Genomic DNA, 26,782 nt, shown 5'->3' on the forward strand with positions numbered 1-26,782 from the left:
TAAACAAAATATGGTAAATAAGAACTCTGGGATAAGCAAAATTCAGAATCTGAGTTTGGGTACCCAATCTGATTTCTTATCTCCTATAATGGATTTTAATTCCATTTCACATGCTGTATCCCCTCACTAGCTTTTCAAAATGCATGTGCTGCTGTGAATGTAAAGCAGCTAGTAAAAAAAATACCCATTCAGTTTCCTTGCGCTTCTTAAATTAATTGCATATTTATTTGATCTAGGGTAGATAACATCAATTTAAAAAGAAGAAAAATATGCGGTCACATTAAAGTAACTTGTTAGCTATTGAATGTCAGTATAAATGTCATTTTGCAGGTCTGCTATAAAATATTTAGTCTTGAACTGAACGGCTCTCTAGGGAAAGAGTAAGAGAGAGGTTCTTCTCTCCTTAGAATCCTTGGGCAAATTTAGGTGTGTATGTGAGGTAATATGATGGGCTTCTGGATCTCAGCCAGAGCAGCCAGGCTGGATGAAGCCAAAAGAGCTGTCTCTTCTAGCAGGTGTTTGCACAAATGTGCCTTAAAGCAGGACTCAGTGCAGTAGTAGCCTCTCAACATCATCTCTTCCAATTTATTGTTTCCTGTTACTTCGAGGCTTACTGTATGTAAGGATAGTTGCTATTAGCTAGCAGTAGCCTTATTCTTCATGAATTTGCTAATTTTTAAAACTATCCAAATTGGTAAATATTGCCTCAGTGTGGTATAAGAGTTAAGGTGTTGGACTGGGTACAGGGTGTCCTAGGTTCTAGTCCCCACTTAGCCACAGATGTTCCCTGAGTCACTTTGGAGCAGTCGTACTTTCTCAGACCAACCATCCCCACAGAGTTGCTGTTGGGAAAATAAGAGAAGAAAACACTGGATGTATCCTTGAAGTCCTGTACAAAAAGCATGATATAAACCTAATAAACAGGAACTGTAAGTATGTGCTGTTAAAGGCCATAGTACATTAACTAGCCTAAATGTTCCAAACAAAATGAAACTTGTGTTCATTCATATGATAGTAGAGATAATCACCTACAGGGGTGTTTAAAAGTTTGTGAACCCTTCTGAATTTTCTGGAGTGGAGAACAGATCACGTTTTAGGTCATATTTATGCCAAAATACTGAAAATTCAAATGGTCTCACAAACTTTTAGGCACCATTGTAATTCATTTATAAATGAAATATTTATGGGTTGGCCTTTTGAAACGGGCCCACAAAGTTATTTTGACCAAACAAAATATAGTCGATTTTACAGGTCAGAAAAATGTTGCAAAGAAAATGTAACGTTAAGATTGAGGATCTCGCCAATGCATATACACCAAAAATTAGCCTGACGGCAATTATTCACAGATTACTTGATAGAAAATGGCAGTTTAGAATGCTGATTTTTGTCGAAGGTACATGCTATTGTGTTAAGGTGTGGTTTGTAATTAGTTTGCTTTATAACAGTAAAATATTATGAAGTATATCAGGGAAATTTTGGAAGACAGAACATTATTTACTTCTTTAACATATTTCTATGCTGCCATAATCAAAGTGACTCTTGGTGGCTCAAATAGAAAAAAATACAATATAAAGCATTACTAATCACAATGAAGAATTGCCAACGGCAGTAATCAAAAAGTGACCATATTCTGAACTCTCTCATAGGATATGAAAGTCTGTATCCTTTAATCAGTTTAGTAGAGAAGCTGCTGAAAATGGAAATAAGTTGCAAATAATACAAGTTTTTGGGTTGAGTTCAGCTACTAGCAACTTCATGAACATATCCTTGTAGCTAGTTCTCTTGACAACAATTCAGGAGTCGTTTACCCCTGCCTTTTCAGTTGTTGTTGTTATTTATGGGCCTGGTTTGCAGCCCTGAATTTCCTGGTGATTTCCCATCCAAATACTAATGTGTGGTTTCTTCTATTATGTGGAATATGTCAGGATTAATCAGTAGTTTTCTTTAATCTGTGATTTCATTATATGCTTAATTCTTTTTAAAATTAGGTTAACTCTAATGTGGCGACTCTTGTATAAACATGTGATTTGGTATTGGGCACAACTAAGCAGAAAAGTGAATAACTCAAAGAAGTCAATAACTGATATCCAAATTGCCCATGAAGCTCCAGTGACCCAAAGGCTTGCAAGTCATATCCAGGCAATCTTACAGTCTTCAGGAGAAAGTCTGGAACAACTTCTGAATCTCAAGTCAGTGAATGGTTAGTGTCTTGAAGAAACCACCATCACTTCACCTTTGTATAAGCGTGTTCATGTGAATATGAAATTGACCCTCCACTTCCTGCAACATTAACTAATAACTGACACAATTTAAGGGGCTGATTTGACCTTAAGTTCTCCATTCAGTGTGATGAGATACTCAACAATGGGTTAAAATTCCCATGTCTCTATTTTGAGAAGCAAAATGGATTCCTAACAATACCCACAGTGAATGTATTCCTACAGCTGAATCATTCCTAATAAGTGTCAATTTAATCTATGAGAATGTATTCATTCATGGTTGTTGATCTCATGCAAATTAGCCTGAACATTAAGATTAAAGGCTAGATTTCAATTTGTTTTTGAGGTGAGGAAGAATTTCTGATGGGATCTTATAAAGAGTCCGTGGAGGCTTGGGAGAGAGCTTTTCAGGAAACGAAAGCAAAAGGTAAGGTACTGGTTCCGTTTTTAAGGCTGATCCTTCCTGTAAAAATTATTTCTTTAAGAGAGAGGGGCGGTCTTTTTTCTGACATAGGCTGCAATCCTTCAAAGGTAGCCTCTTTGAAGCAGCATGGTAGGTAGGGCTGAAGAAAGCAGTAAATGGGGCCAGAGCCAAAAGTAGATGAGAAGGTACATTCTAACTCTGATACCCTTTTTTACACTTCATGATCCCCCTCTTTTTCTTGATGGCTGTCAGGCTCTGCCTGAGACCCAATAAAAACCCAGACGCTAGAGTAGACTTTAGGTTCTGGTTTTATTTGGGAATAGAATGCATGCCCTTAGAAAGCTGAGAGTGAGGGGAGCACGCCAGAACGGGATTTAAATAGCCCGCACCGGTCAGCGCTCCACCCCACCTTATTCCAGGTGCGTCCCACGAGCCCCACCGGTTTCGTCCTCGATAGGTGAGGGGTCGTGCAGCCCCCTCCTGTGCTCCGGGCGTTGCCTCGATCGCCTTCCTGACCGGTGATGGTTCATTGCCGGGCGATCAGGCTCTTAATCTTTTTGACAGCTCGGGCGCGCCTCTCCATTTGTCTTGTCAATTACCTCTTTGCAACTTCCTATCCTTATCTTCCGCGCCGCCAGCCTGGGTTGATACTTTGTTTCCAGCACCTGTTGCTCCCTTTTGTTTCATGGTTGCCTTTTGCCTTAATCCGTCAGGGACCCATTACCCTGTATTGTCATGCGGGCCGTTGCGATGTCACAAGCATTGCAACGGTGATCATGACAATGGCTGTTTCTATCCCAAGTAGCAGGCTATGAGGAAGAAGGTAGCTCTTAAGACTTGCAGAGGGCATTTGAAATTGTCTTCTGTAACTTTATTTTTTCAAATCCTTGCTGACCTCTTGTAATTTCAAGATGCTTACAGACTGCTAACTTATGTCCTGCTCTAGATGTCCTTCTTTTCCCTGTTTTAGAAGATAGGGACAATAGTTGTCTGGCACTTCTCTCTGGAATTTCTTGAAAATGATACAGGCAGTCCTTGTTGAACGACCACTCATTCAGCAACTGTTCGAAGTTATGATGGCACTGAATGAGGGGGACTTATGATGGGCCCTTGTTGCAGCTGTTGCAGTGTCCCTGCAGTCACATCATTACAATCTGAGTGCTTGGCAACCGGCTTGCAATTATGATGTTGCAGCGTCCTGCTGTCACGTGGTTGCCATTTGCAACCTTCACTGCTGGCTTTTGACAAGCAAAGTCATTGGGAAAGCCAGCAACAGGTCACAAATGGTGATCACATGACCACGTGATGTTGTGACCATGCGAGATTTGCCTAACGACAGCAACTGGAACTGCTGTCATAAGTTGGTGCAGTCACGTGACATTGCACTTAGGGACAGAATTGCCAGTCCCAGTTACCATCGATAAGCAAGGATTACCTGCTTATTAAGGTGTGACTGAGCTTCAGCAAGTTCCTTCAATACCCTTCAATGAAATTCATTTGATATTGTGTATTGAAGCGTATTCCTTAGCTAATAATTTGGTATTTCTTTTCATTTCAAGTTTCAATCTGACCCTTTCATCCTGCTCCTGTTCCACAATTTGCATGGTGGGACACAAGCTTTCTTCTTGGCCTGCATCCAGCATGGCGAGGCAAGATAAAAATATACAAATTGTTAGTGCGGTATAGTTTCAGCTAATAATCTTACAGCGTGTAGACCTTAGGTACCTTATGTGTGATATTGCCTGCCCTGTCATCCCCTTGAATTCCCTGCTGTCCCCTTCACTCTCATACCATCAAGGTAGCAATTGTTTTGTTTCCTCTTCTGTAGAATAGTTGTATGCCTGTCAACCTACCACGCCATTTTCTCTTTAACCTGTTTGTTTCATATTCTGCCTGTATATCTTCTTACAGTAGTAATTATGTTACTTGAAGAGAAGGTTAGAGATCCACCACGGCATTCCTATCCTAAATGGGATTGGGATTGCATGGGAAAATGTGAGGGAGGGAGGAAGATCGTATGAAATGGAAACAAAAGTAATATGTCTGCATGCCTGAATGGGAGGGTCCTAAAACTGCCCCACTTTACTGGGTTTATGCAGACAGAGTAATACGGCATTTGGTGCAGCTAAGAAAAAGACAGAAATAGAAATAAGATAATTAAAATTGTTAAAAGTTAAGTTTAATAGTTGCACACTGAATCACACTGGGATTCCAAAAAGTTTACCTATCCTAATTTCTCTTTGCAATAATGCTATTAAAGAGCTGAAGTTGAAAAATCATTCAGTTAATCTTATTTGAATTATTGTTTACTCAGAAATGATTCAAATGAAACGTATGCTAGTGTAATAATTGTATTTACATAATGTATTCCTATTTTCATTTATGAATATGGATCTAAGAAGTAGATTTGCATTCATATATGCTTAGGGTTTATTATTGTTACCATTACACAACTAGGATTTATGTTTTTAGCTTTTGTCCAATTATTTTTTTAAATACAGGAGGAAAGAGAATGCCTTTTCTTCAAACTCGATATTATCTTGCTATTTTATATTGCCATCTGTATCATTATAATGTAAGTGAGGCTCAGGGTCTATGTGATCATCTGGTGTCTGTGCTTCTAAAACGAACCCAAATTTCTGTAAGAAACCAAGACATTACGACAGGTATGTAAATGTGGAATCCTTATTTTATCAAACAAGTTACACACAGTAAGGCAGGTAGTCCTCAGTTAACAACTGTAATTTGGACCAGCAACTCACATGATCGTGCCAACTTACACCGGCAGTTCTGGTCATTAAGTGCAATGTCATGTGACCACAATATGCAACTTCCTTTTGGCTTCCCCATTAATTTTGCTTCTTGGAAGCCAGCAGTGAAGGTCGCAAATGGCAATCACATGACCATGGACCATTGCAGCCACCATAATTGCGCACCAGTTGCCAAGCACCCAAATCGCAATTACGTGACTGCAGGGGCACTGTGATGGCTGCAACTTTGAGGACCATCTGTAAGTCTCCTCATTCAGTGCTGTTGTAACTTTGAACGGTCGCTGAATGAGTGGTCACTAATTTATTTAACATGATATGTTGCAGATTTGTTATTTTTGCTATATTGTTAGAAACATACCATACATATAATTTCTGTATGGATAATGGAGTATCTCTTTAAAATTACATTATGCATCTTTTATTTGCTTGCTTTTAAGCCCCTTTATAAAAAATTCCCTCAGCAAATCTACCTTAAGAATACAGTGTCTTCAAAACTGAATGGCTATTAACTCATGATAGTTAATATCACTGTTAACTATCAATGCACCTGCTACAGCTCATTTCTCTCTAAAGTACACTTATTGTCCTGCACCAAAACAAGGTGTTTCAAATTTGAAGTGGTTCAGTTCAAAACATTGTGCACATCACTATTTGGGACTCAGTGTAGTCTTGTCCCAGCAGCGCCTGCCCTCCTGCCCTGATGGCATTCCAGAGGGCCTTGAAAGTTCTGGCTGTTCTCACATGGCCTTGGCTAAGGTGGCTGGAGCCCCTTGTGGGATGTATATTTTGTGAATGTTATGGCAGTGTTTCTCAGCCTCGGCCACTTTAAGAGGTGTGGACTTCAACTCCCAGAATTCTGGCTGGGGAATTCTAGGAGTTGGAGTCCACACCTCTTAAAGTGGCCGAGGTTGAGAAACACTGGTTTATGGTGTTATTCAGAGAATTCACCATCTTGTATTTTATTTTTACTTGTTCTTAGTTTGTTTCTTTTCTTACTCATCATGTTCTATAGTTTATTTGTTCTACTGTGAGCTGCCCAGAGTTGTTCTGGAGTTGGGCAGTTCCTACATCAAGTGAACTGTTGTTGTTATTTCTACTTAGAAGTAAGCTCCATTAAGATCAGTAAGACTTAGACCTAAATTAATAAGAGTAAGATTGCAAGCTTTGGCTTTTGTTTCTGAAAGGCCAAGGAATTCTTATATGCTGAGAGGTGATAACTTTATTTTGAGTTTTTGTCTCCGTTCCATTACCCTGGGCTTTTTGAATTTTCATTTTAGATGCTGAATGGATAGAAGATGTTCACACTGAAGCTGCACTGGCAGTGGTTCAGTCTTTGGCACGATTCATGGCAGCCTACTTCACTAATGGGCCAATTTATGTATTTCCTCCCCACAATGTTGGTATCTTACCTCCACTTCATGTCAAGCCAGGTAGCCTTTTAATATTATTTCTTATTCTTGCTTCGTATTATACTGACAAGAAACATTTCAAAGCTGTGTTGAGAAGTGTTCTTCTCCTCCCTCCTGCCCTGTAGAAACACACAAACAACACTGGATATTATTTTGTAGTAATCTACCATTTAATTTAGGTGCTTTTCCTTCGCTCTTTTCAGTAAAGCAACAGCATAATACTTCTCTCTTTCCCTTCTCCTAAGTGGAGAATATTTTTCCTGTCAAGTGCATCCAGTGTGACAAGTCTTGTTCTTCCACAAGTGAAAATTGTAACTGCTGGTCTAAATTGCTGGGACAGAAGCAGCATGTGGGTGGGGAGGAAGAACCTGATGGCTGAGTTCTGCTTATCTGAAAACAAGCTCAGAACTCAGTTGATCTCACTCTTAAGTAAGCTTGCATAGGATTGACCAGAGAACAATTAAATAACAAAATAAACGCATGACTTAACTACTCATGACTCTTTTTTTAATTACAGACAGGTGTCTTCGTGTTATTCCTCTACAGCAGTCCAGAGTCACTGAAGCAGTTAGGGATAATGGCCTCTCTTGTGTGTGGACTGTAGAATATACTCTTGATTTGTTGCTTGTCAGTGGGCTTATCCCAGAAGCTGTGTGGCTAGCACAGAAACTTGGAGACTGGAAAATGGCTGTTTCAGTTGGAGTGGCTTATCATCTGTATTGTCAAAGTAATAAAGGCTTAGCAAGGTGAGCCATTATATATAACATTTAATGTATAGTTATTTATCATGAATAGATATCATCATCATCATCATCCTAAATCAATCCATTGCAGGATAAAGGCCTCCATTTGAAGGTTATGAAACATTAGCTACCAAAGGCAGGTCGGTAGGTAGATATTTTTTGATTTTCCAGTCTAGTGCAGAAAGAGAAAGAGTGGGCCAAAATCATCCATCCAGCTTCTGTGCCTAAGGGATGACTAGAGCCTGGTTTTCCTGTTCCTGGTCCAGCACCTTAACCACTGCACCACACAGGTTCTTAGATAGATAGATAGATAGATAGATAGATAGATAGATAGATAGATAGATAGATAGATAGATAGATGATAGATAGATGATAGATAGATGATAGATAGATAGATAGATTGATTTTTTGTGTGTGTGTGTGTGAGCAAATCTAAAATAGGTAATATCTACCAAATCTAGTATGTCTTACGAAGTTTATCTGGCATTTTATATATTTTTTAAATCTGTTTTTTAAAAATGACATGTCTTGTGCAGTACTCTTAGTGGCTTCTTTACAGGACCTTGGACCACCGTGGAGGTTTTCCTAGAATTTTGTCAGAAATATAGACTACTCAGTTCATCGTTGGGCCACTGCAGAGAGTAGTGACAGAGAACAGAGCAGTTTTTTCTTAAATGTTCTGTTTGTAATATTTTCCCATCACTGTTGTTTCCATTTTAGTGACATGTTATGATACAAGGTTGCTTGCACATTGTTTGATGTAGCCCTAGCTTGCACATCATTGTTTGGTTTTGGCATAGCATGTTGTTTGAACCCAACTAATTATGGTTATTCAATAACTTATAGGTAAGCAACTATGGTGTTAATTCAGTCATAATGCTGGGCTCTTAATAGCCTAATCTGTGTAAGTAGATAAATTCTGGACTGTTTGGGATTCATGGTATATCTTGAAAATTCAAAGATAGTCCTTACATAAAGAATCCAACTTTTAGAGTTTTCATGTTTTTGACACAGACACTATTTAGAGAGAACAATCCCTGTATAGCTATGGATATCATCTCTTTTTCCACCCAAAGAGCAAAATTCACCCAGCAGATACTGTGTTTGTAATCTGTAGAAGTTGGGTCTTCTGTCCCTCAAGTTACAATGCATGAAGTGATAGTTGCAATAATCTCACAGGTCAGTAAGAAACATCTATATCTAGGATTTGAAAGGTAAAGGACCCAGAATAGGTGGTGGTGGTGGTGATTGTTTTTTTGCTGATGTTATTGTACAACATTAGCTCTTTTAGAATATCACATTATGCTGAATGGGGCAAATGTTATTTGCTTCAATCAACGTTTTTTCTTTTGTAAATTCCCCATGTGACTAAACAGAGGCCATTCAGAGAATAGTTTGAAGAAAGCTAGCCTGCTTTTCTTAATATACTTTCAGGTCAGGGAAAATTGAATTATTCCTGCCATTACACTTGACTCCAATGCATATCTTTCAAGAAAAGCTACAATCTTATTTGGGTCAGCCTGTCAACAATGAAACAGCAAATGAAGGAAACCCCAGATACAAACAACTCACAGGTATACAATCTCTTCGTATAAATTTGTTCTTTTGGAATAGTTCTAAACGCTTTCATGCAAACGGTATGATTTCCACATCAGGAAACAGGTCAACAAACAGGTAAAAATTTCCTTAGTTATCCTTTATGCCTTTCGTAATATAAGTTTTTATTTAATAGTTCGTATATCAAGTTTCACAGATATTTACGAGCAGACAACCTGTTATTTCAGGTTGTCTGCTTGTAAATATCAACTCTGCCAAACCTTGAAATATTATTATACAATTTTGTTTACCAATGTTTGCATTCCTGAACTAGATTCATATAGGTAAAATAATTCTCCCAAGTATCTGATATATCTGTGCCATGTCTTTAACAACTTTTTTGTTTTTTTCTAAAGATCTTCAGAAACACACATCTATTACTTTAATAGCCCACTTGTTATGGCCATTCATTTCCATTGATAAGGTGTCATCAAATTTGCTGGTCATTTTTTCACAGAAGCCTTTTCTGTATTTTATTGGCCTGTATGAATCTTTTTTTTTTCTTGCAGATTTTTTGAGGTATTTAATTCACAGATATTGTGCTTGTACTTGTGTTACACCCCTACCGTGCTTCTCTGTAAATATACTAGCTGTTGTAACTAACATAATAAGCCATTATTATGAAAGAGAAACTGAAATCCATTTATTCTAGTGATTGTTATTAATTATTACAATTTTTGAAGATAAGACAACACAAAGGCTCCATAACTTTTTCTTCTGGATCAAATGCTGCAACTGATAGACATATCAAAATTCTGAATAAAATATTCCTAGCATTGGCAATGATCCTTAGTGAGCCATGCTAACTAAGTGAGACAGCAGTTTGAAAGTAAAACTGTCATATGCCCTATAACATTGTCTTTCAGAATTCAGAATACAGTCTGAATGAAATGAAATGCAAAATTCCTGGGAAATTACATTAGTAGCTCAGTGTAACTATAATTTTGAGCTAAAATGTATTTCCATATTTCACCATATATTTATTACTTTATCTGCTTGCTTGCTTTAGATCCTATTGAAGAGGAAGATGCAAATGTCCTTTTTAATTCAATAGAACAAATACTAAAAGCAGCTGTTATGGCAGAAGCAGACATTCTGTCAGAACCTTTGCAGGTTTTGATGGACTTTGCCAAGGATCTTAGTAGAAAATTCTGCGGCTTGGTTCCTGATGGCTTATATCTTCCAGCACCACCTTTATATTGTCCTCAGCCAACATTTGTTAGTGAAGTAAGCATCTCAATATTGTATGAACATTTTCTTAATTTTGTCTTGCTAATTTTTCCTCTTGTATTTCAGACTGTTTTTTCTTTCGAAGAAACATTAGTTTTATTTACTTACTTACCTACCTACTTACTTATGAGGTGCTATAGCAAAGAATCAATATTACTTACAGTATATTTTTCTGTATTTGTTCCAGTTTCTTTAGTGTGCAAAGAAATACTGTGTAATCCACTATAGGAACTCAGAGGTAGATAAATTCTTCCCTACTGTGGAGGATGTGGTATCTCTGTTCTTACATAAAATATTGTATGTATATTTATTTGTGCAAGGAGCTTAGTTCCTTAGCTTAGTTTTTTCTGTTGCAGTAAATTAACCCCTATGAACTGAACATTCACTGAGTATATCTAAGTATATATGTTTATTTATATTTACTTGATCTTAAAACACATTTGTAAATATTTGGAAACTATAGTGCTTCTCTTAGTTTTTCAGACTTTAGTAAATAAAAAATTAGGATGGGTGGTTTGTCTTAGGCTCACTCTTTCCTTGGGAATTTTCATACTGTAAGCCTTTTAAATTTTGCAATGTTTAGGAAGAATACGCTGGTTCACCATTAAGAATGGAGAGAGAGTGCAGACAGAAGGTATCTGGAATTATTCAACGGATTCTTCTTCTTTTCCGGGCTGCTCATTGTTCTTTTGCTGCTGCTCAATGGTATATTGTGCAGCTGAAACATGTACGAAAAGTTATGCAAAAGGTATACTCCTGAGATTATTTTTAACATTATATAAAGTGATGCTAAGATAAGGAAAACAACTTTTTAGACCTGATGTACGTGCTCGCTTCAGCAGCACATATACTAAAGTTGTTGATCTGATATATTTCATAGAAATCGGTGTAGTTCTAGGCTTTATCTGTTGTTCTCTACTCTAAATCTATCATTTTCACTATCCAATAGGTTAATTTCAGATGTGATCTTTTAAATTATAATCTCTGGAAGGCAAATATAGTTGTGATTCATGTAGAGGTTTATTTGCTTTTCATTATTTAGTTTACTTTAAAACTATATGACCCAATTTTTCTGCAAATACAATCACTGGGACATTTCCAAGTTGGCCGTGTTCTGGTGGAACAAAGCTTGAAATGGCTTGACTGTTCCAGCTATGGGAAATAATAGGAATTTAGCACAAGCGCCTTTGGTAATCTATATTTCTTGAGAAGTAAATTCCAAGCTGTTCACTTAATGCAGAAATGTAGCTGCAGCTCAACCACCTTCTTTACAACTTTCCCTAAAAGGAGAGGTTGTAGATTGGACTGTCCAAGATGATTGTATCCAGTGATGGTCTCTTAAGGAGGGTTGTACCAACTAAGGCCTCAGCTGAATAAATCATCAGATTCTTTGAAAAAAAAAGTATCTTTTGAAACCCCTCCATCTTCAGAACACAATGTAACTGCCATGAGACAAACCCAAATCTAGTGTGTGAATTCCAGTATGCCTTAGGCCCTCAATAATTTGGGGCAGGTTCATGGTTCCCATGATAGTCATGAACTCCTGAGCTACCTCAAATTCTATGCCAGCTGGAGGCAGGTTAAATTCCCCGAGGACTATCAACCTCATGGATTCTACCTCCAACTAGCAATGGAATCAAACAGTTCAAGCAGGGATGTTGCTACAAAGCAGGAAGGCTGGTACACCAGCAGAAGCTGTCAGACTCAGCTGCTCCCTAGAGCCCAGCTTCAAGGTCTCACATCTGGTGAAATTATGAAATTGGCAGCACTCAGTTTAGGAATTCCAACACATTTAATTTTGGCCATCATTAATAGGGAGAGTACCTAATTACTAAAACAGGCTTTATAGAGAGTCTTCTGATCCATTGTTGCAGCAAGTCTTCTCTTACTATTTTTATGTCTCCTAGCTAATTCTCACAAATTAGTATCAGCTTTTTTTATTCTGTCATCTGCTTTCTCTTGTACATTTGGTGTCCTCTGCTTTCTTATATATCACTCTCACAATGCAAGAGTATCACCCTTTTATCCTATTTAATTTAAGTGGATTTTGTGTAAATCTTGAAGTATAGAGTCAGTAGGAAGAATTGAGGAATAATTATTGCAATTTACCACAAATTTTGCTTTCTGTAAATTTTGTCTCTCTTTCTCCTTTCAGATTCACAAAAAAAGTGCTCTTTCTCCTTTAAGTGATCTTCCAGAAAATTTGCTTAAATATTCCAAATATCATACAGTGTTCTTAAGGCCCACTTCTTCTGGTGACCATAACTATGATGCTGTTTCATGTAAAACTATAGGTCTGTATGTGCAGAAATTCCAATACATGTTTAAAGAAGAATAAAGTACAAAGCAAGAAAACTTGTCTCTCTGTAGTAGCTCTTTTAAAGTCCTCAAAAGCTGTACTGAAGATATTGTCATCTAATCTAGGTTTAATGGTATATTCAGAGCCTGAGGGGATTCCCATCCTGGCCCCTTGCACATTCCTCAGCTATCAGGCAAAGAATTAGTTCTTGGCCCATTCAGATAGTCTGTGTGATCAAAGAAGAAAAGGTTTCCAGCTTAAGAAGCTGAGAAATAAATGGGGTTGTAAAATGAAAGCAATCCAGTTGCTGACATTTCTAACCTCATTCCATTCCTTTTCAGTAAACCTCATTAAAGGACACAAGCCACTTGTGAGAGGGCGATTTTAAATTTTCTTGTGACTTGTCATTAATATATTGGGTAAAATGATCTGTGAATAAGCATATATTGGTTCTGTTGCTGTAAAATGAAGAGATCAGGCTCTCAGTCCTAATTTTTTCATACTGATTCCCTCATGCTGTAAAGTGTTATCTACTGGGGACACGTTTTAAAATTTATTTTCATCCGATAGATTTCTATACCATCTTTCTTCTAGGAAGGCAAGGTGGCATATATAATGCTTCTTCCATTTTATCCTTACAACACTGTCTGTGTGAGATAACTGACCTGGTATATAATGAACAGTGGAGTCCTTGGTGCTCTCTGAGCTTGGTTGTTTGTAAGCAACCAAGCAAGCTCAGAGAGCACCAAGGACTCCACAGTTCAGTCCCGAGCTACAGATATTCTCTTCTATTGATATAATGAACAGCCCAGAGAAATTCAGGAAGCTTCTGTGGTGACTGGATTTGAAATTCCCTAATCTAGCACCCTAGGTTGTGTCATCCTAGAGCTCAGAGTAAGGGAATTAAATAATACCATAATACCATCGTTCTGAACCAAGACACTTCCTGCAGACATGTCAAAATGAACAAAAACTGAACAGCAGTGTTGTTGCTGTTGTTATGTCTTCATTGTCCTGACGAAACGTCACCTGACATAAAATTGTCATCTAGCAGGAATGTAAATATTTTATTATTAATTATAGCATATTAATAATGTAGAAACTGTTAACGGACTACTTACTCCCTTGAAATCAGCTTCTTTCTGTCTATTAATTTGGTCTTACTAGTATAGAAGTCCAAAATTAATTAACTTAGAAGGAATAATGCAGTGTTTTTTTTTTAATCAGCCCCGGTTAAGGAAAATTGACAGAAGGAAAATGAGTAAGCTGATGATAGTAAATAATATAACCATTAAAAAATACATTGTTTGCCTGCAGATGCTGTTACTTATAAACTATTTTAAGTGAAATTATAGAAATGATACTTGTTTTGTGATGTACTCCCCCCCTTGCCCTCTTTGAATTTTCTACATGTCTCTCTCTTGCAGGGTGCTTTCGAGAATTGTGTGTATTGTGCTGGATGCTTCATGTCCGTGAAAGGTTGTCTGATAGTTGCAGACGGTACCAAAGGGCAAGAGAGAATTTGGAAAACCAGAATGTAATTAAATAGCACGGAACTTTTAAGTTACACTGAACAATATAGGATATCATCTTTTCACCTTTTCTTCTTTTTTCTGATTACAAAATTTAAGCTTAAGTCAGTTTATATCAGAAAGAGGTCCTTTTCTGTAATAGTTCCACACTTACGAAGTCCCTTCCTACTTTGGGTTCCACAGGCTTTACCACTGCTGATTTTTAAGTTTGTCCCTTAAGGTATCTGATTACTCTAGGTGGGATTTCGTCTACAAATAATCATAGTCATATAATGTTTATTTTCATACTGGTTTTATTAATTTTATATTCCATTTTTGTAAGCAGCCCTGGGAGAAGTTTGATCTTAAAAGTTGCCTAGAAATATTTTAATAATAATAGTCATAGTCAAAGTGTATACAATATACCACAAGGGCAGATCTGTAGGTTTAAATCCAACCTACCTGAATCACTCATAAAATGAATAGCTGGGTCCAGTTTTAAAAGGTAAAGGAAGAAAAGAACTCTTCCTTAATTAAGCATCTGTTCTAGTGCTGGAGTTCATCTAGAGCTGGGGGAGAAATAATTTAGGTGACAAGCTACAAGGGGATGAGCTATGATCTGTAATCCCTTTATCTATGGCTTCAGCTTTATTCAAATCCCTTAATAGTATACATTTTTGTGGCAGGCCAGGGATTAACAAATGAGATTACCTCACATGCAGGTAGTCTTCACTTAATGACCATTTGTTTAGTGACAGTTCAGATTTACAACAGTGCTGAAAAAAACCAATATAACCAGTGCTCAAACGGCCATCGCAGCATCCCCATGGTCACATGATCACGATTTGGGTGCTTGGCAACCGGTTCACATTTATGACCATTGCAGCATCCTGTGGTCATGTGGTTGCCATTTTCAACCTTCCCAGCCGGCTTCTGGCAAGCATAGTCAATGGGGAACTGTGTGAGTCACTTAATGACCACATGGTTCGCTTAATGACTGCTGCAAAAAAAGTTGTAAAAATAGTTTTATAGGTCAGTTACAATATGTTCTTTCTTTAGGAACTCAAGAGGATTGAATTTGATTCTTGTATAGTTGAGTATTCTGTCAGTGCTTTGGAGTGGGCTTGCCGAATGCTTCCTTTTGCTAGGTTCATGAACATTGAAGAACTTGTCCAGGATATCATTCTGAGCTTTATTGGAGAATTACCACCAATTAAAAAGGTATGGAGGATTAAAAAGTTTAGTCTTCTTTATAGTTCTTTGAATGTTTGTTTTTACAAGCATGCAGCCTGTTTTTGGAAACTTTACAAGTAGCTGAAAGTAATCTTGAAAGTGTTTTCATTCTGGTTTGTTTTGTACAGGTGGCAGAAATTTTGGTGAAAGCATTTCCTAGCCCTGAAGATGTGAGGGTCCCATTAAGGGATAAATACAATGATCTACACCAGCGACTTAGACACTGCACAGTTAAAGGTGACAAAAGGGGGGAAATGAAAGCAAAGCCATTTTTTTTTTTGTTCCTTGAAAAATGAAAATATAAATTCATAGTATAAATACAGTCTTTAAGTAATGTGAACAATAATATCCAGCATTCTTACAAAAGGAAAACAATAAATATAAATTGCATGTAGATTATTGGTCAAGGGAAATTGCATATACTGAATAAACAAACAGAATGGCATTACATACCCACTGCATATGAAATTTATCATACAAAATAAATTATCTGAAATCTCAGTTAAAATAACTAGTTAATGTGATCCATTTTAGAAATAATAACACATTTTCTGTTTTTATGGTTAGGCCCCAACAGTGAAGCAGTGATGTCCGTTGTTCTACAGGCTGCTTACAAAGCAAATGTGAAAGCCCTGAAACGTGTGGTAAGAAACATAGGGCCCATTCAGACAAGTATCTGGGAGCCACCAGAAGAAGAGATGCAAGGCCCTGGACTTTCCTGCTATGATGAATTTTCTTTGGGGACTACTCTGAGCCGAAGCACAATTTCAGATTTGGGAAACCATCAGGGGCATGACAATGTTGAACCAGCAGATTCAGTTTCTGAGTTTTTGGTGACAGAAGAAGCACAAAAACTGAGTCAAGAAGATCCCAAGTAAGTGTTTGTAATATTTTGTCTTGAAACAGGCAAAGTATTATTTTGTATATCGCCTTTTTTAACTGTGAAATTGTGCTGGTTTATTTTGCATCAGGTCCCATCTGGCTCACTTTTATGTAAGTGTGCATAGGATCACAACTGAAAAGCGTCCTGTCCCTGTTCTCCTCCACTTAGGCTCCATGGGGATTACACAGCAACATGAGAGCCCAGCAGTAGTGGATTGACCCTTTTCACTGAAGAAAATCCTTAAAGCAGAAGAACATAATAAACATGAGATTGTGATAAAAGTCATATTTAATTTTTTTTTCAATATAATTAATACTTTTCATAAGGAGTTAGCATTTGATTGAAATCATGCCATGTAGGCTTATTTTACTCTTAGCTATTTTGTAATCTTAATTTCTTTTCTGGATTGAAAGCACCTCCCCTGCCCTTATGGGTTTACAGAAGTTGCTGTGGAAGGAAAAGGATTTGCTTTTTATATGTTATTTTTAATCTGCTTTGTAGTGATTTGCCCTGCTGTAGAGATGTTTCCAACTCTAAAGAGTGGACTGAAAAGTTAAAGGACTGCAGTGGGGAAGGAGATAATAAAAAAGAGACCCATAAAGACTTTCCCAATCAACTCCGCATGCCTCTCGTCGGTGAATGGGAATTTGAACGTGATGATGATGAATATATTAAGTTTTTAGACCTTTTTCTAACTTACATGCTTGAAAGAGATCCACTCAATCACAGTGAATCTGCTGTTCCTTTTCTGACATGCTTTTCAGCACTCCTTAAAGAACATGAGCTCCACTCTCTTCTTTTTGATGTTCATACCACACTGATACGTCGACAGGTCAGAACTGAAGTCCAGAATGCATTTAGAGCTGGTTCTTGCTACAGCCTTGCTTTTGGATCTAGTGATTCTAAACTAGCTCCTCTATGTGGTAAAAAGAAAAAAGACTGTGAAAAAGAAACTTTAGCTGTTCAACAACCATTAGAGCTTTCTGTTCGTGATTCAGTTATGAGACGTACTGAAAGAAGAGGATTATTTGGTCAAAGCCGGCAATCAGTCACTGGCACACATGATTCCAGCAAGGAAGTAACATTCACACCAGCATTAACTCAATGGTGGTCTACCCCTAAAACAGCTCTGCTTCATAAATACATCTGCAAAACTGGACAAGTGAATGATGTCACACAGCAAGAGGAACCAACTCCAGAAATGCACCTGAAATTTAACAATATATCTCGCTTACTTGAATGGATGATCAGGTGGTCCAGTAAAAGAATGTTTCAAGATCCCATCACAACAGGGACGTTTCAGGAGTGCCAACCAATGATACATGTAAAAGTATCTTCATCTGCCGTACTTTCATCATTGTGGATTTTAGAGCAACGTTACTGCAACGGATCTCAAGACCAAAATTGCCTTTTGGTAAGCAGCAGAAATTATTCTGAGCATGTCTAAAGCTAATATTTGATCTCAGCCAAGGTGTCTCAAAAGTGCATACAAATAAAAATCTGCATATAGAAAGAAAACAGCTCAAGACAGGATATATCCCAGTTCAGATGTCTTGACACAGCAATATAAACAGTGTCACAGTAAGGATAATGCACTATGAGCAGTAATATGTGTAGTGAATATACATAAAGTGAATCAGCCACCCTTCCATTCTTCTGTGAGTTCTAGGAAAGCAAGTACTTTGTTAATGTATATAGAATAGTGGAGACTTTATTCTTTTGTATAATGCATACATACGTGAATTTATGCATGGAAACATACACTGTTGAATTCATTTTTGAGTAATCATTTGCAGAATAAGGTTGTTACTATCTTTTGGGATTGTGTACATGTTTTGCCACTCATAGTATCTTGTTTATCATCATACTTTAGGAAATTGTATCCTTCCCTTTCCTTCGGCATATAGATATGCAACTACTGTAACTTGATAACTGCCTGCAGTTGTACATACTTTGCTGTTTGCCCAACTCAGCAAAGGAAATAAGTGATTTTCTCTCAACATCATCTCTGAAAATTGGCATAGATTGAGCAAGATTATTTCACCTTCAGTTTTTCCCACTAAGTAAGGATGCAAATAGTAATTTTTGCAGTAATCTTTGAGAAAGACGAGACTGAAAAAAGATGAAGAATTTTTTTTTAACTTTACATAGGAATATCAAAATATGAACTTTGTTTTTGGTTGAAGCTTTTGCTGCCCAGAGAAAACAATAAAGTTACATACTTTATGTCAACATTTTAACTTTACCTGCATCAGTTTAAATTATCGGCACACTGGGATTGTATAATAGGTAAAAGTTCATACTTAATATTTCTTGGGGGCGGGTGTTTGTTTTTTGTCCTAGGATTTTGAATTTTTCTGCTCTTCTGCTTAATGGGATAATGAGAAGGTGTAAGGAAAATGACTCCAAAGACTTTGCTCTTCTGCCTGGAAGAACTGTTCATTTCCTTTACTTTATATTTTAAAAAGCAGATGCACATTCATAGGGCTTGAAAAGTATGAAATTTCTGTAGTCGTCTTCTTTTACTGTCATGAGATTATATTATAAATTATAAATAGTATAAAATAGTATAGTGAAGTTTTGCTTTACCAGAGATGCATACTAATTAAAAATGTTTCTAGCAATCACTATATGTTTTCTTGCTGATTAATTAGCACACTGTCAGGGAGGCCAGGGTTTTAGAACGTTAGGTAATGAAGTTCCTTGTAGAACAGTCCCTAAGCAACATCAAACATTCCGTGGCCATGGACATTCCTTCTATGGTACATTTGGAAGGTAGCAGAAACTTAGGTGAAAAAACTAAGGAATGGTACTTACTTAATGAAATCTGGGCCCATGATCTGTTTAGCAGAAACATAATTAAAGCCAAATAGAGCCTTTGGTTAACTAATCCAGGGACAATTTTTGGAAGGAAAAACTTAGAATTTAATGTATAATTTTTCAAGACAGTTATGTTACCAAATTATAATTTGGACCAAATGTTATTATAGGAGGGCATACATTCAACAAGACTTACATCCAAATCCAAATCTGAAAGCACAAAGCTGCCACAGATGAGGATTTTCTTAGGCAGACAGGCCTCCTGTGCTGCAACAGTGGATGCTGAAAAGATGCAGTACAATAATTTAGGAGTTTAATGTAAAGTTATGAATGCAAGTCATATTTTAACTTAAAAGTTACTAGTGGGGTTGTCGTTGTTTTAGAAACCACAGAAATGGTATGAAGATCCTTTCGCCATCATACCCAAACTGGAGAAAGATGGTGCTGTGGATACAAATAGTTCTTCCTTAGATGGGGCTTCAGCTGATACCCAAAATGGACATGCATATGGTGAACCATTTGAAAATATTCCAAGGTAATAATTCAGCATTCAGTTTGATGTAAGGGCATAGATTACCAAAGGGGGTAAAAACTACTACCTAAAATCTTAACTGTTTAAAATGTAATTTTTAAAGGTGCAGAACATTACCTGAAAAGCGGAAGAAGAAGAAAGTTAGTCACAGGGATCGTTCTGTAGTACCTGATGTAGATATCGGAGGTACAGCTGTTGATATCAGTATGGCAGAAAAAATGGTAGGATTCCTACCATGTGAAGTGGATGTGACATCTGAAACTGAAGGTTAGTTAAAAGAAAAATAATGTTTTCTTCATCCATATGAAGTCATTTAAATGAAATAAAAGTGATTTTTGCATGGGATATGTAATACTTTGACTTCTTCTATAGTAGTAAAGTATTGTTACTAGAACAATATGAAAACTGCAGGGTTTTTTTTTCCAGAATTTGTACTCTGACATTTAGTGTATAATTTATTTGTAATTAAAGTGAAGCAAAGGAATCCCAGCCCCTAGATCCACCAACCAGGATTAAGGCAAGGAAGAGGTAGGATGGGGTAGAGATAACCTCCCATTAACAGAGATCGGCTACATCAAACAGGAATTTCTATCTGCCCTCATAGTCCACTTTGCCTGCAGAAAGCTTTGTGGTTAGAAAGCTTCCTCTAGCAAGATACTTGTCAACAAAAGAAGGTATAAGGTCACAAAATATTGGATCTGCTGAATCTAAAGCTCCACCATATTTGTTTTAGAAAGATTCAGATTAAGAACCATAGAATACCATCCTGGCAAATCTAATCTCTCTCCCACCTGAGAAAAGAATTTTTCAAAAAATACCTGACAACTGCTTTCTACTCTAGCTGGAATGAGTTGTCAGGGATTTAACTGAGAGAAAAGACCTTTTAATTCACTCCTCTGAGCTCCATGTTCACAAAATAGAATGGAGTTAATATTTCCCCTATTATCAGACTTTGCTTTAGAAGCAAAACAGAGCCATCACTAAAAGAGTAATGGCCACTCTATGCTGGAAGGATTCCCAAGGGGATAAAAATGTGAGGCTGTAAATGAAAGGAAAAATAAATGTTCAGATGTCTTTTATGGAATCTAATAGTATGTTAATGATAGCTGAATACAGAGTGTTGATAGGTTAAGAAATCCAGGTAGCTAAGAAAACTAGAATTACTCTGAGGACTGAGCTACCATGCAAGTTGATTTAGAGATAAACAACAAAACAAAAACAGAATTAAGTAGACCTGTGTGAATCTTACCAATCAAGTCAAAACAGAGGACAGCTTGAGGAGTCAGCAATTTGTCAGCTGAAAAAACAAGCAGACAAAAAAGAATTGAACTGCTCAAGGTCCCTGGTAGTTTAGAACTTCATGAGGGTGTGGAATTATGATGGGATGCTTTTTCTTTTGGGTTTTCTGCTGGATAGCCACATATATACAAGTTTGAGGCTGACTGTCTTCTGGCACTCTATGACATAGACATGCACTGTTTGGATCTGAAGCAGATAAGGATCTTCTTTAAAAAGCCACAGATTCTCCTGGGCATCCATAGTTGCCATGTAGGCACTTGAGTTACCTCAAACACCTTTTTTTGATCCTTCATGGCCCCTGTGTGAGTCTAGGCATGGCTTCTTTAACAACTTGTGGCCAGGCACAGTTCTGTTGCCCATTTTGGATCCTTATAATGAGGTATTATTACATTATATCATTATAATGCACTATAATAAATCAAGATCCTGAATAAAAGGGAGTGGGGGTCTGGAGGAGAGAAATTGAAGGGGGAAAAATGATGTTTCTGTTCTGGAAATTCCTCCTTCGCCTGGCCAACATTACAAAGATATATTGTAAGACTGCGAACAGGAGTGCTACTTTAGGAGAGGAAAATAATTTCAACATTTTTAGAGGTTCCATGAATCAGTTTAAAAGCTACTAACAAACAAAATACTCTTAAAATATTTACTGCCTCTCACATGAACACAAGAGAATTAATGAAGAGGGATGTCAGTGAAAAGAAAGGAAAAGATATGGAAAAGAATTAAATTATTCCCTTAGTAATTTAATTGTTCTTTTTAATATTGTGCTTTTTTAAAGGCTACAGTGAAGATCCATTTTCAAGCAGTCCTACCATTTCTGTCAGTATTAAATCAGTACAAAAGAAAAACGAGGCAAGTTGTTCTCAAAATAAGTGTATTTTCTTCCATTCAGTAATGATAAAATCTGCTTTATGCATCATATATAACATTAAATATGATTTAGCACAGTATATATGCTAGAACATGCTGTCATCACTCTCTGCACCATCTCCAGTGCAGTAGGAAGAGGACTTCGGCATTGTTTAACATGGCTTTTATAGAATCATGACCTATTACTGCAAAATCAAGTTCATTCATACAGTTCTTAGTCCAGACTTCATGTATGATAGTCAGGAGAAACGTACATCCTATACCTATGCTTTCCATGATAGCAGAAAAATAAATTCAAACTAATGATGAGTGACAGTCTATAGCTTGTTAATGAAGTATCATGGGCATTTCTTTGATTTGGAAAATAGAGACCTACAGATTTTTGTTCAAAGTGTTTAAGTCCAATAACCTTTTCATAACAGTGATGAGCTGTTGTGGCCCTCATTCACTACTCAAATTTGAAAGTGATAGTTTTCTGCTTCAGACCCTGCCTCTCAAAGAAGGTTTCTTTGACTTCATGTTTTTATATTCTGAGGCTCTTTGGAAATTACTCTGGAAAGAGCTACTGGTTATCAATTAATTTTAACTAGGCTGCACAAGCTTTTTTAAACTGAAGAGACAGCCTTTGAGTGGTTGGCTTTAGGACCCAAATTATCAAAAATATAATTATATGTTCAGTAAATTACAATTAATTAAGTTGATAATATGATTACTCCCTCTGTACTTAATGATTGTTTTGTTCCATTAAAAATGACAATTCTGTAGCAATTTTCATAGGGGCTCAGATGCTGCATCAAGTATAATTAATGCCTGTAGGTTTTTACCGAATAAAATTTAGTAATAGATTGAAAACTAACATTTGTGGATATTTTACCTCCGGCCCTGCTCCGTTTTTTCCAACTTCCAATTTTTAAAAATGTAGTCTTTATAGGGGACTGGAAGTGGTCCTTAGGTTTCCCTACCCCCATCAAAAAGAGGTTGCTTGCCTTAAGCTTCTGTTTATTTTCCATCTTGTTAGATATTAAATCTGTAAAATGATACTACAGGCTATACTTTTTAGAAGATACTCATAACAATATTGTATATTCTATGCACACATATAACCTTGGTTACATGTCACTATCACTACTGATCATTTATGGAAGTCCAACAGTTGACTGAAATGCAGGATATTAATGGAATAAATAAGTACTAAATTTTATTAGTTTAAAGTGGTGGAATGATAACATGTTCATATGTGCTTAAATACTCTTTTTAAATCACAGCAGCTCTCTGAATTAAAAGTAGAATGTCAACAGGATGAGCCTTTAATGGAAATATCTGAGGGAAAATACACAAAACTGGATGGGTAAGAGAAATATATCCATAAGTCTGTGTGTTTTATTCTTTGCTTTGTTTGCTAATTTGATTATTTTGAGTATGTATCAGAATTTAACTGATAAGTTATGTCTTAAGTAGTTCTACAGCTTTGCTCTACATTAGGAGTAGGAAGCCCTGATCTGTACCCACATACTATCTACTAATACTTGTGATTTTTTTTCCTAATACATAACAATAATAGCATAACTTTTTAACGGCCAGGAGTGTTTCACAGTGAAGTATTTCCCGCTTGACATCTTTATTCTCCTAAATCTTCTGGGCCCCACATGAATCCAGAGGTAGTCTAGGAAGTAAAGATGGCTGAAATCCTGCACTTCACTTTGAAGTGCTCTCAGCTGCTAAGGAAACAAAGAAAAGGTCAGATCCAGTGGCAACTAGCTAATAAGAGGAACCATAGGGGATAGGAATAAGAATGGCAAAGAGCTGAGAATGATTTCATGAAGGAGGAGAAGGAAGAAGTAGTAGGGAAAGCATATTTGGGGCAACTGAATGTGAAGCAACAAAGCAATCGGGACTGAGAATGACCTGACACATGGAAAAGGAAGGAAAGAGAATGGGGCTGGGCTCAGGAATACTAAGAAGAGCGAAGGAATCATTTAGGAAGGCATCTGGCGGAGCATGTTACGTGTGCATGTATTTTTGAGAGTTTTGCATAGGTGAGAGTAGAGAATACAAGTATTCATATATTGGGGAATGATTGTGAGGGAGAAATCAGAACTTAGTTGAGTGAACTTTGCTAGATTTGTGGTATGAGTGGATCTCGTGTGTGTGTATAACAAGTAGAGAGAATTTTGTGTGTTTTGGGGAGTGATAATCCTGAATGAGAGGGAGTTGCACATTAGAGATACGAGTTTGTAACTTCTGGCTGATATTCTGCCTTGCATTCAGATATGATGGCAAATTACCTGTATTTTGGTCTTAACATTTTGCCTTCCTAAAAATGTGTATATTATGACTAGCTACACCTGCCATTGCAAACATTGTATCATGGCCACTTGTGTAGTTTCCTTAAAATTCCACCAATTTCCTCCCCTTTCCCATCCCATACCTATTTAATTTCTTCTGATTCTTTCGATTGGTAAGGTTAGAGCTGAGATAAGGATCATATGGTTGAGAGGACTCTGATGTTTATTTGGCTTAGATTTCATGTACACATGGAGAAGAACATTTCTTTATGGCCCCGTGTGTTAGTTTTCCGGGGGGGGGGAACAAATTTGGTAGGGATATTGAAATATATTCATGTTTATTATATGTAGATGTTTTATTTACTTATGAATACGTGCGGCCAATAAACCCACGTCACACACTTTGTTTTAAATAGACTCAGATATAAAGAATTATAATAGTCTTTGGGAGAAACCATGTAGTTTATTTTCACCTTAATATTTCCGCCTTTGGATTCTGTCCTTTTGTACCTACAGTGTTACGTTTATTGATGAAAGTTGTGAATAAACGTATTTTTAAATATGCTGTTAATATAATTTTAAAATAGTTTTCTAAATGTACTCAACAGAAGCAGACATCTTCCAGAGATGCATAGAATTGCTCTTCCTTCATTTTATCCCCCTTAAGTTGTTTTTCCATTCCTAACAGCTAATGATGTTTTTTGTTAATGATTTAAATGAGTAATTTGCCCTTTGAAAGAAAAGTATATATGGACTCCATTTAGAAATTTAACTTTTGATCAGTACTGGTTTCTTTTCTTTTTCTCTTTGTTGAATTTCATCCTGGCATTTATGTAACTTAGGTGTTTTTGTTGAGTTAGTTACTACTGGCTACAGAGACCAGATGTAAACAGTCCAAGTTGTGAACAAGGTAACAGTGTTTGTTTAAAAACAGAATTTACTAAAAAGCTGACTGCTATGATAAAGAATGAATAGTAAGTAATACATTTGAAACTTTTAATTAAAATTGTTTAGTTAAAATTCATATGCATTCAAATCACGATTTATCATGGGTTAAAAAATGTTCTGTATCTTTCTCTTTGTAGCTCTAGTACTACATGTGAGGTAGTTCCCAGTGATGTTCCTCTTTCACTTTGCCCTGAAAGGAGGGCAGAAACATCTAGGTAAATTATTCTCTAAAGTTTATGAACTGCTGTCCATAATCTGTCCCCTTAATTTCTAGCACGTATGACATTTTACTATCAATTAAAACTTTTCCCTATTTCAGAAATGTATGGTCCATTGTCATTAGTAGATGGTTGCTTATCCTTAGGTTTATTTCTGAACTGCCCTGGAACAACTGGGGATCCCCAGGAAGACTGGGAGGCCTTTAGGAATGTGGGGGAGGTGCCAGTATTTAATTCCTACCCTACAGTAGACTGTTTGAATGATAATAATTCCAGGTGGAGGAATGTTAAATTGACGGAATAATAGCTAATTATTATAAGCCACCTGGAACTATGGCTGATGCTGTGATGAGAGATTATTGTGTACAGTATATAATAGTGACTTACGAAAGACTAACTGGAGACATGCATGTTATTACTCAAAGAATGTCGATCTCAGTTTGGGGAACAGAAGGAAAACTAAGGAGAAACACATGCTTCCTCACCAATAAAACAGATGAGATATCATATGTAGTGGAACATTATTGTCTCATGTTCCTCTTGTTATTTCACATCTGTGTTTACCAGTATGCAGCTTACACAGCTTGGTTTTCAGAGCAAACAGACTTCCATGCCTTTTGTTACTTGGGGATTGCTCATGATAACCATTTCACACAGTCAGGTATTCCTGTGATCCACTCTGAATAGATATGCCAAGTCACATCCTAAGCAGGAACTATGAACTATTTATTTCATGTTCTGAAATCATTAACAAACTAAGATACATTCTAAATATGCAGTCAGTTTGGTTCTCTTTGCTGGGGCTTGTCCCTGCTATTTCAGACCTTGTGTACACCTCTGCAGAACTAGACTCTGTATAGATTGAATATTTAAGAAAAGAGTCAGAATCTTGGTTTCTCTATTTATCATGGACTATTTCTCATTTTATCTCTGCAGTGTAGACATCACTGTTTCAGATGATCAGCCCTCTTTCACTGTTGTGTCAGACATTGTTTCAAGCGATGCTGGTGCAAAAAAAGAGACAGACGATGGAAGAGAAACAGCAGCACAACCAGCGAACACTTCAGAGGCTGTCAGGCAAATGCTACAAGATGAAATGTTTAAGCTGATTCAGGTGAAAATGTATCATTATGAAAAATATAAGCATATGGGTTAGATCCTGCTAAATTCACTGAAATCAATGAAGTTCTATATACTGTATCTGTAGAATAGTTTATATGTCTCTGGTACAGACAGTTTCTGTATTTATCGTTATATATTTGTTATTTACTCCTATGCTGTTACTCAGATGACTCACATAGGATTCATAGGCAATTTATATGGCAGATGCTGAAGCAATAAAACTCTAATGCATAGAAAGGCACTTGAGGCTATGTCACTTGACTTTGCCTCTAGTATCAGTTTGAACTGACATCTGCCTCTGTGTGTTTGGCATAAAACCTGTTTGGAGAGCCCTTCTGTGTATGTGTATTTCAACAAACACATGAAT

The 26,782-nt window shown here is 36.9% G+C and overlaps 1 protein-coding gene across 1 annotated transcript in view; it reads left to right on the plus strand.

The window, feature by feature from the left end:
* The window catches only part of CPLANE1 (ciliogenesis and planar polarity effector complex subunit 1), a 74,171-nt gene that overhangs the window by 12,051 nt on the left and 35,338 nt on the right, over positions 1–26,782 (plus strand). Inside the window, exons 13-32 of the mRNA XM_063293165.1 lie at positions 1,989–2,200; positions 2,566–2,646; positions 5,145–5,309; positions 6,692–6,844; positions 7,341–7,569; positions 9,001–9,140; positions 10,172–10,389; positions 10,976–11,140; positions 12,548–12,686; positions 14,119–14,228; positions 15,262–15,423; positions 15,564–15,672; positions 16,003–16,309; positions 16,820–17,732; positions 19,522–19,673; positions 19,774–19,937; positions 21,751–21,914; positions 23,108–23,190; positions 25,219–25,290; positions 26,230–26,407. Coding sequence (XP_063149235.1) covers positions 1,989–2,200; positions 2,566–2,646; positions 5,145–5,309; positions 6,692–6,844; positions 7,341–7,569; positions 9,001–9,140; positions 10,172–10,389; positions 10,976–11,140; positions 12,548–12,686; positions 14,119–14,228; positions 15,262–15,423; positions 15,564–15,672; positions 16,003–16,309; positions 16,820–17,732; positions 19,522–19,673; positions 19,774–19,937; positions 21,751–21,914; positions 23,108–23,190; positions 25,219–25,290; positions 26,230–26,407 — 3,916 coding nt within the window. The remainder of the gene's footprint in view (positions 1–1,988; positions 2,201–2,565; positions 2,647–5,144; positions 5,310–6,691; positions 6,845–7,340; positions 7,570–9,000; positions 9,141–10,171; positions 10,390–10,975; positions 11,141–12,547; positions 12,687–14,118; positions 14,229–15,261; positions 15,424–15,563; positions 15,673–16,002; positions 16,310–16,819; positions 17,733–19,521; positions 19,674–19,773; positions 19,938–21,750; positions 21,915–23,107; positions 23,191–25,218; positions 25,291–26,229; positions 26,408–26,782) is intronic.

Source organism: Candoia aspera, chromosome 2, assembly GCF_035149785.1.
Source record: "Candoia aspera isolate rCanAsp1 chromosome 2, rCanAsp1.hap2, whole genome shotgun sequence".
Lineage (NCBI taxonomy): Eukaryota > Metazoa > Chordata > Lepidosauria > Squamata > Boidae > Candoia > Candoia aspera.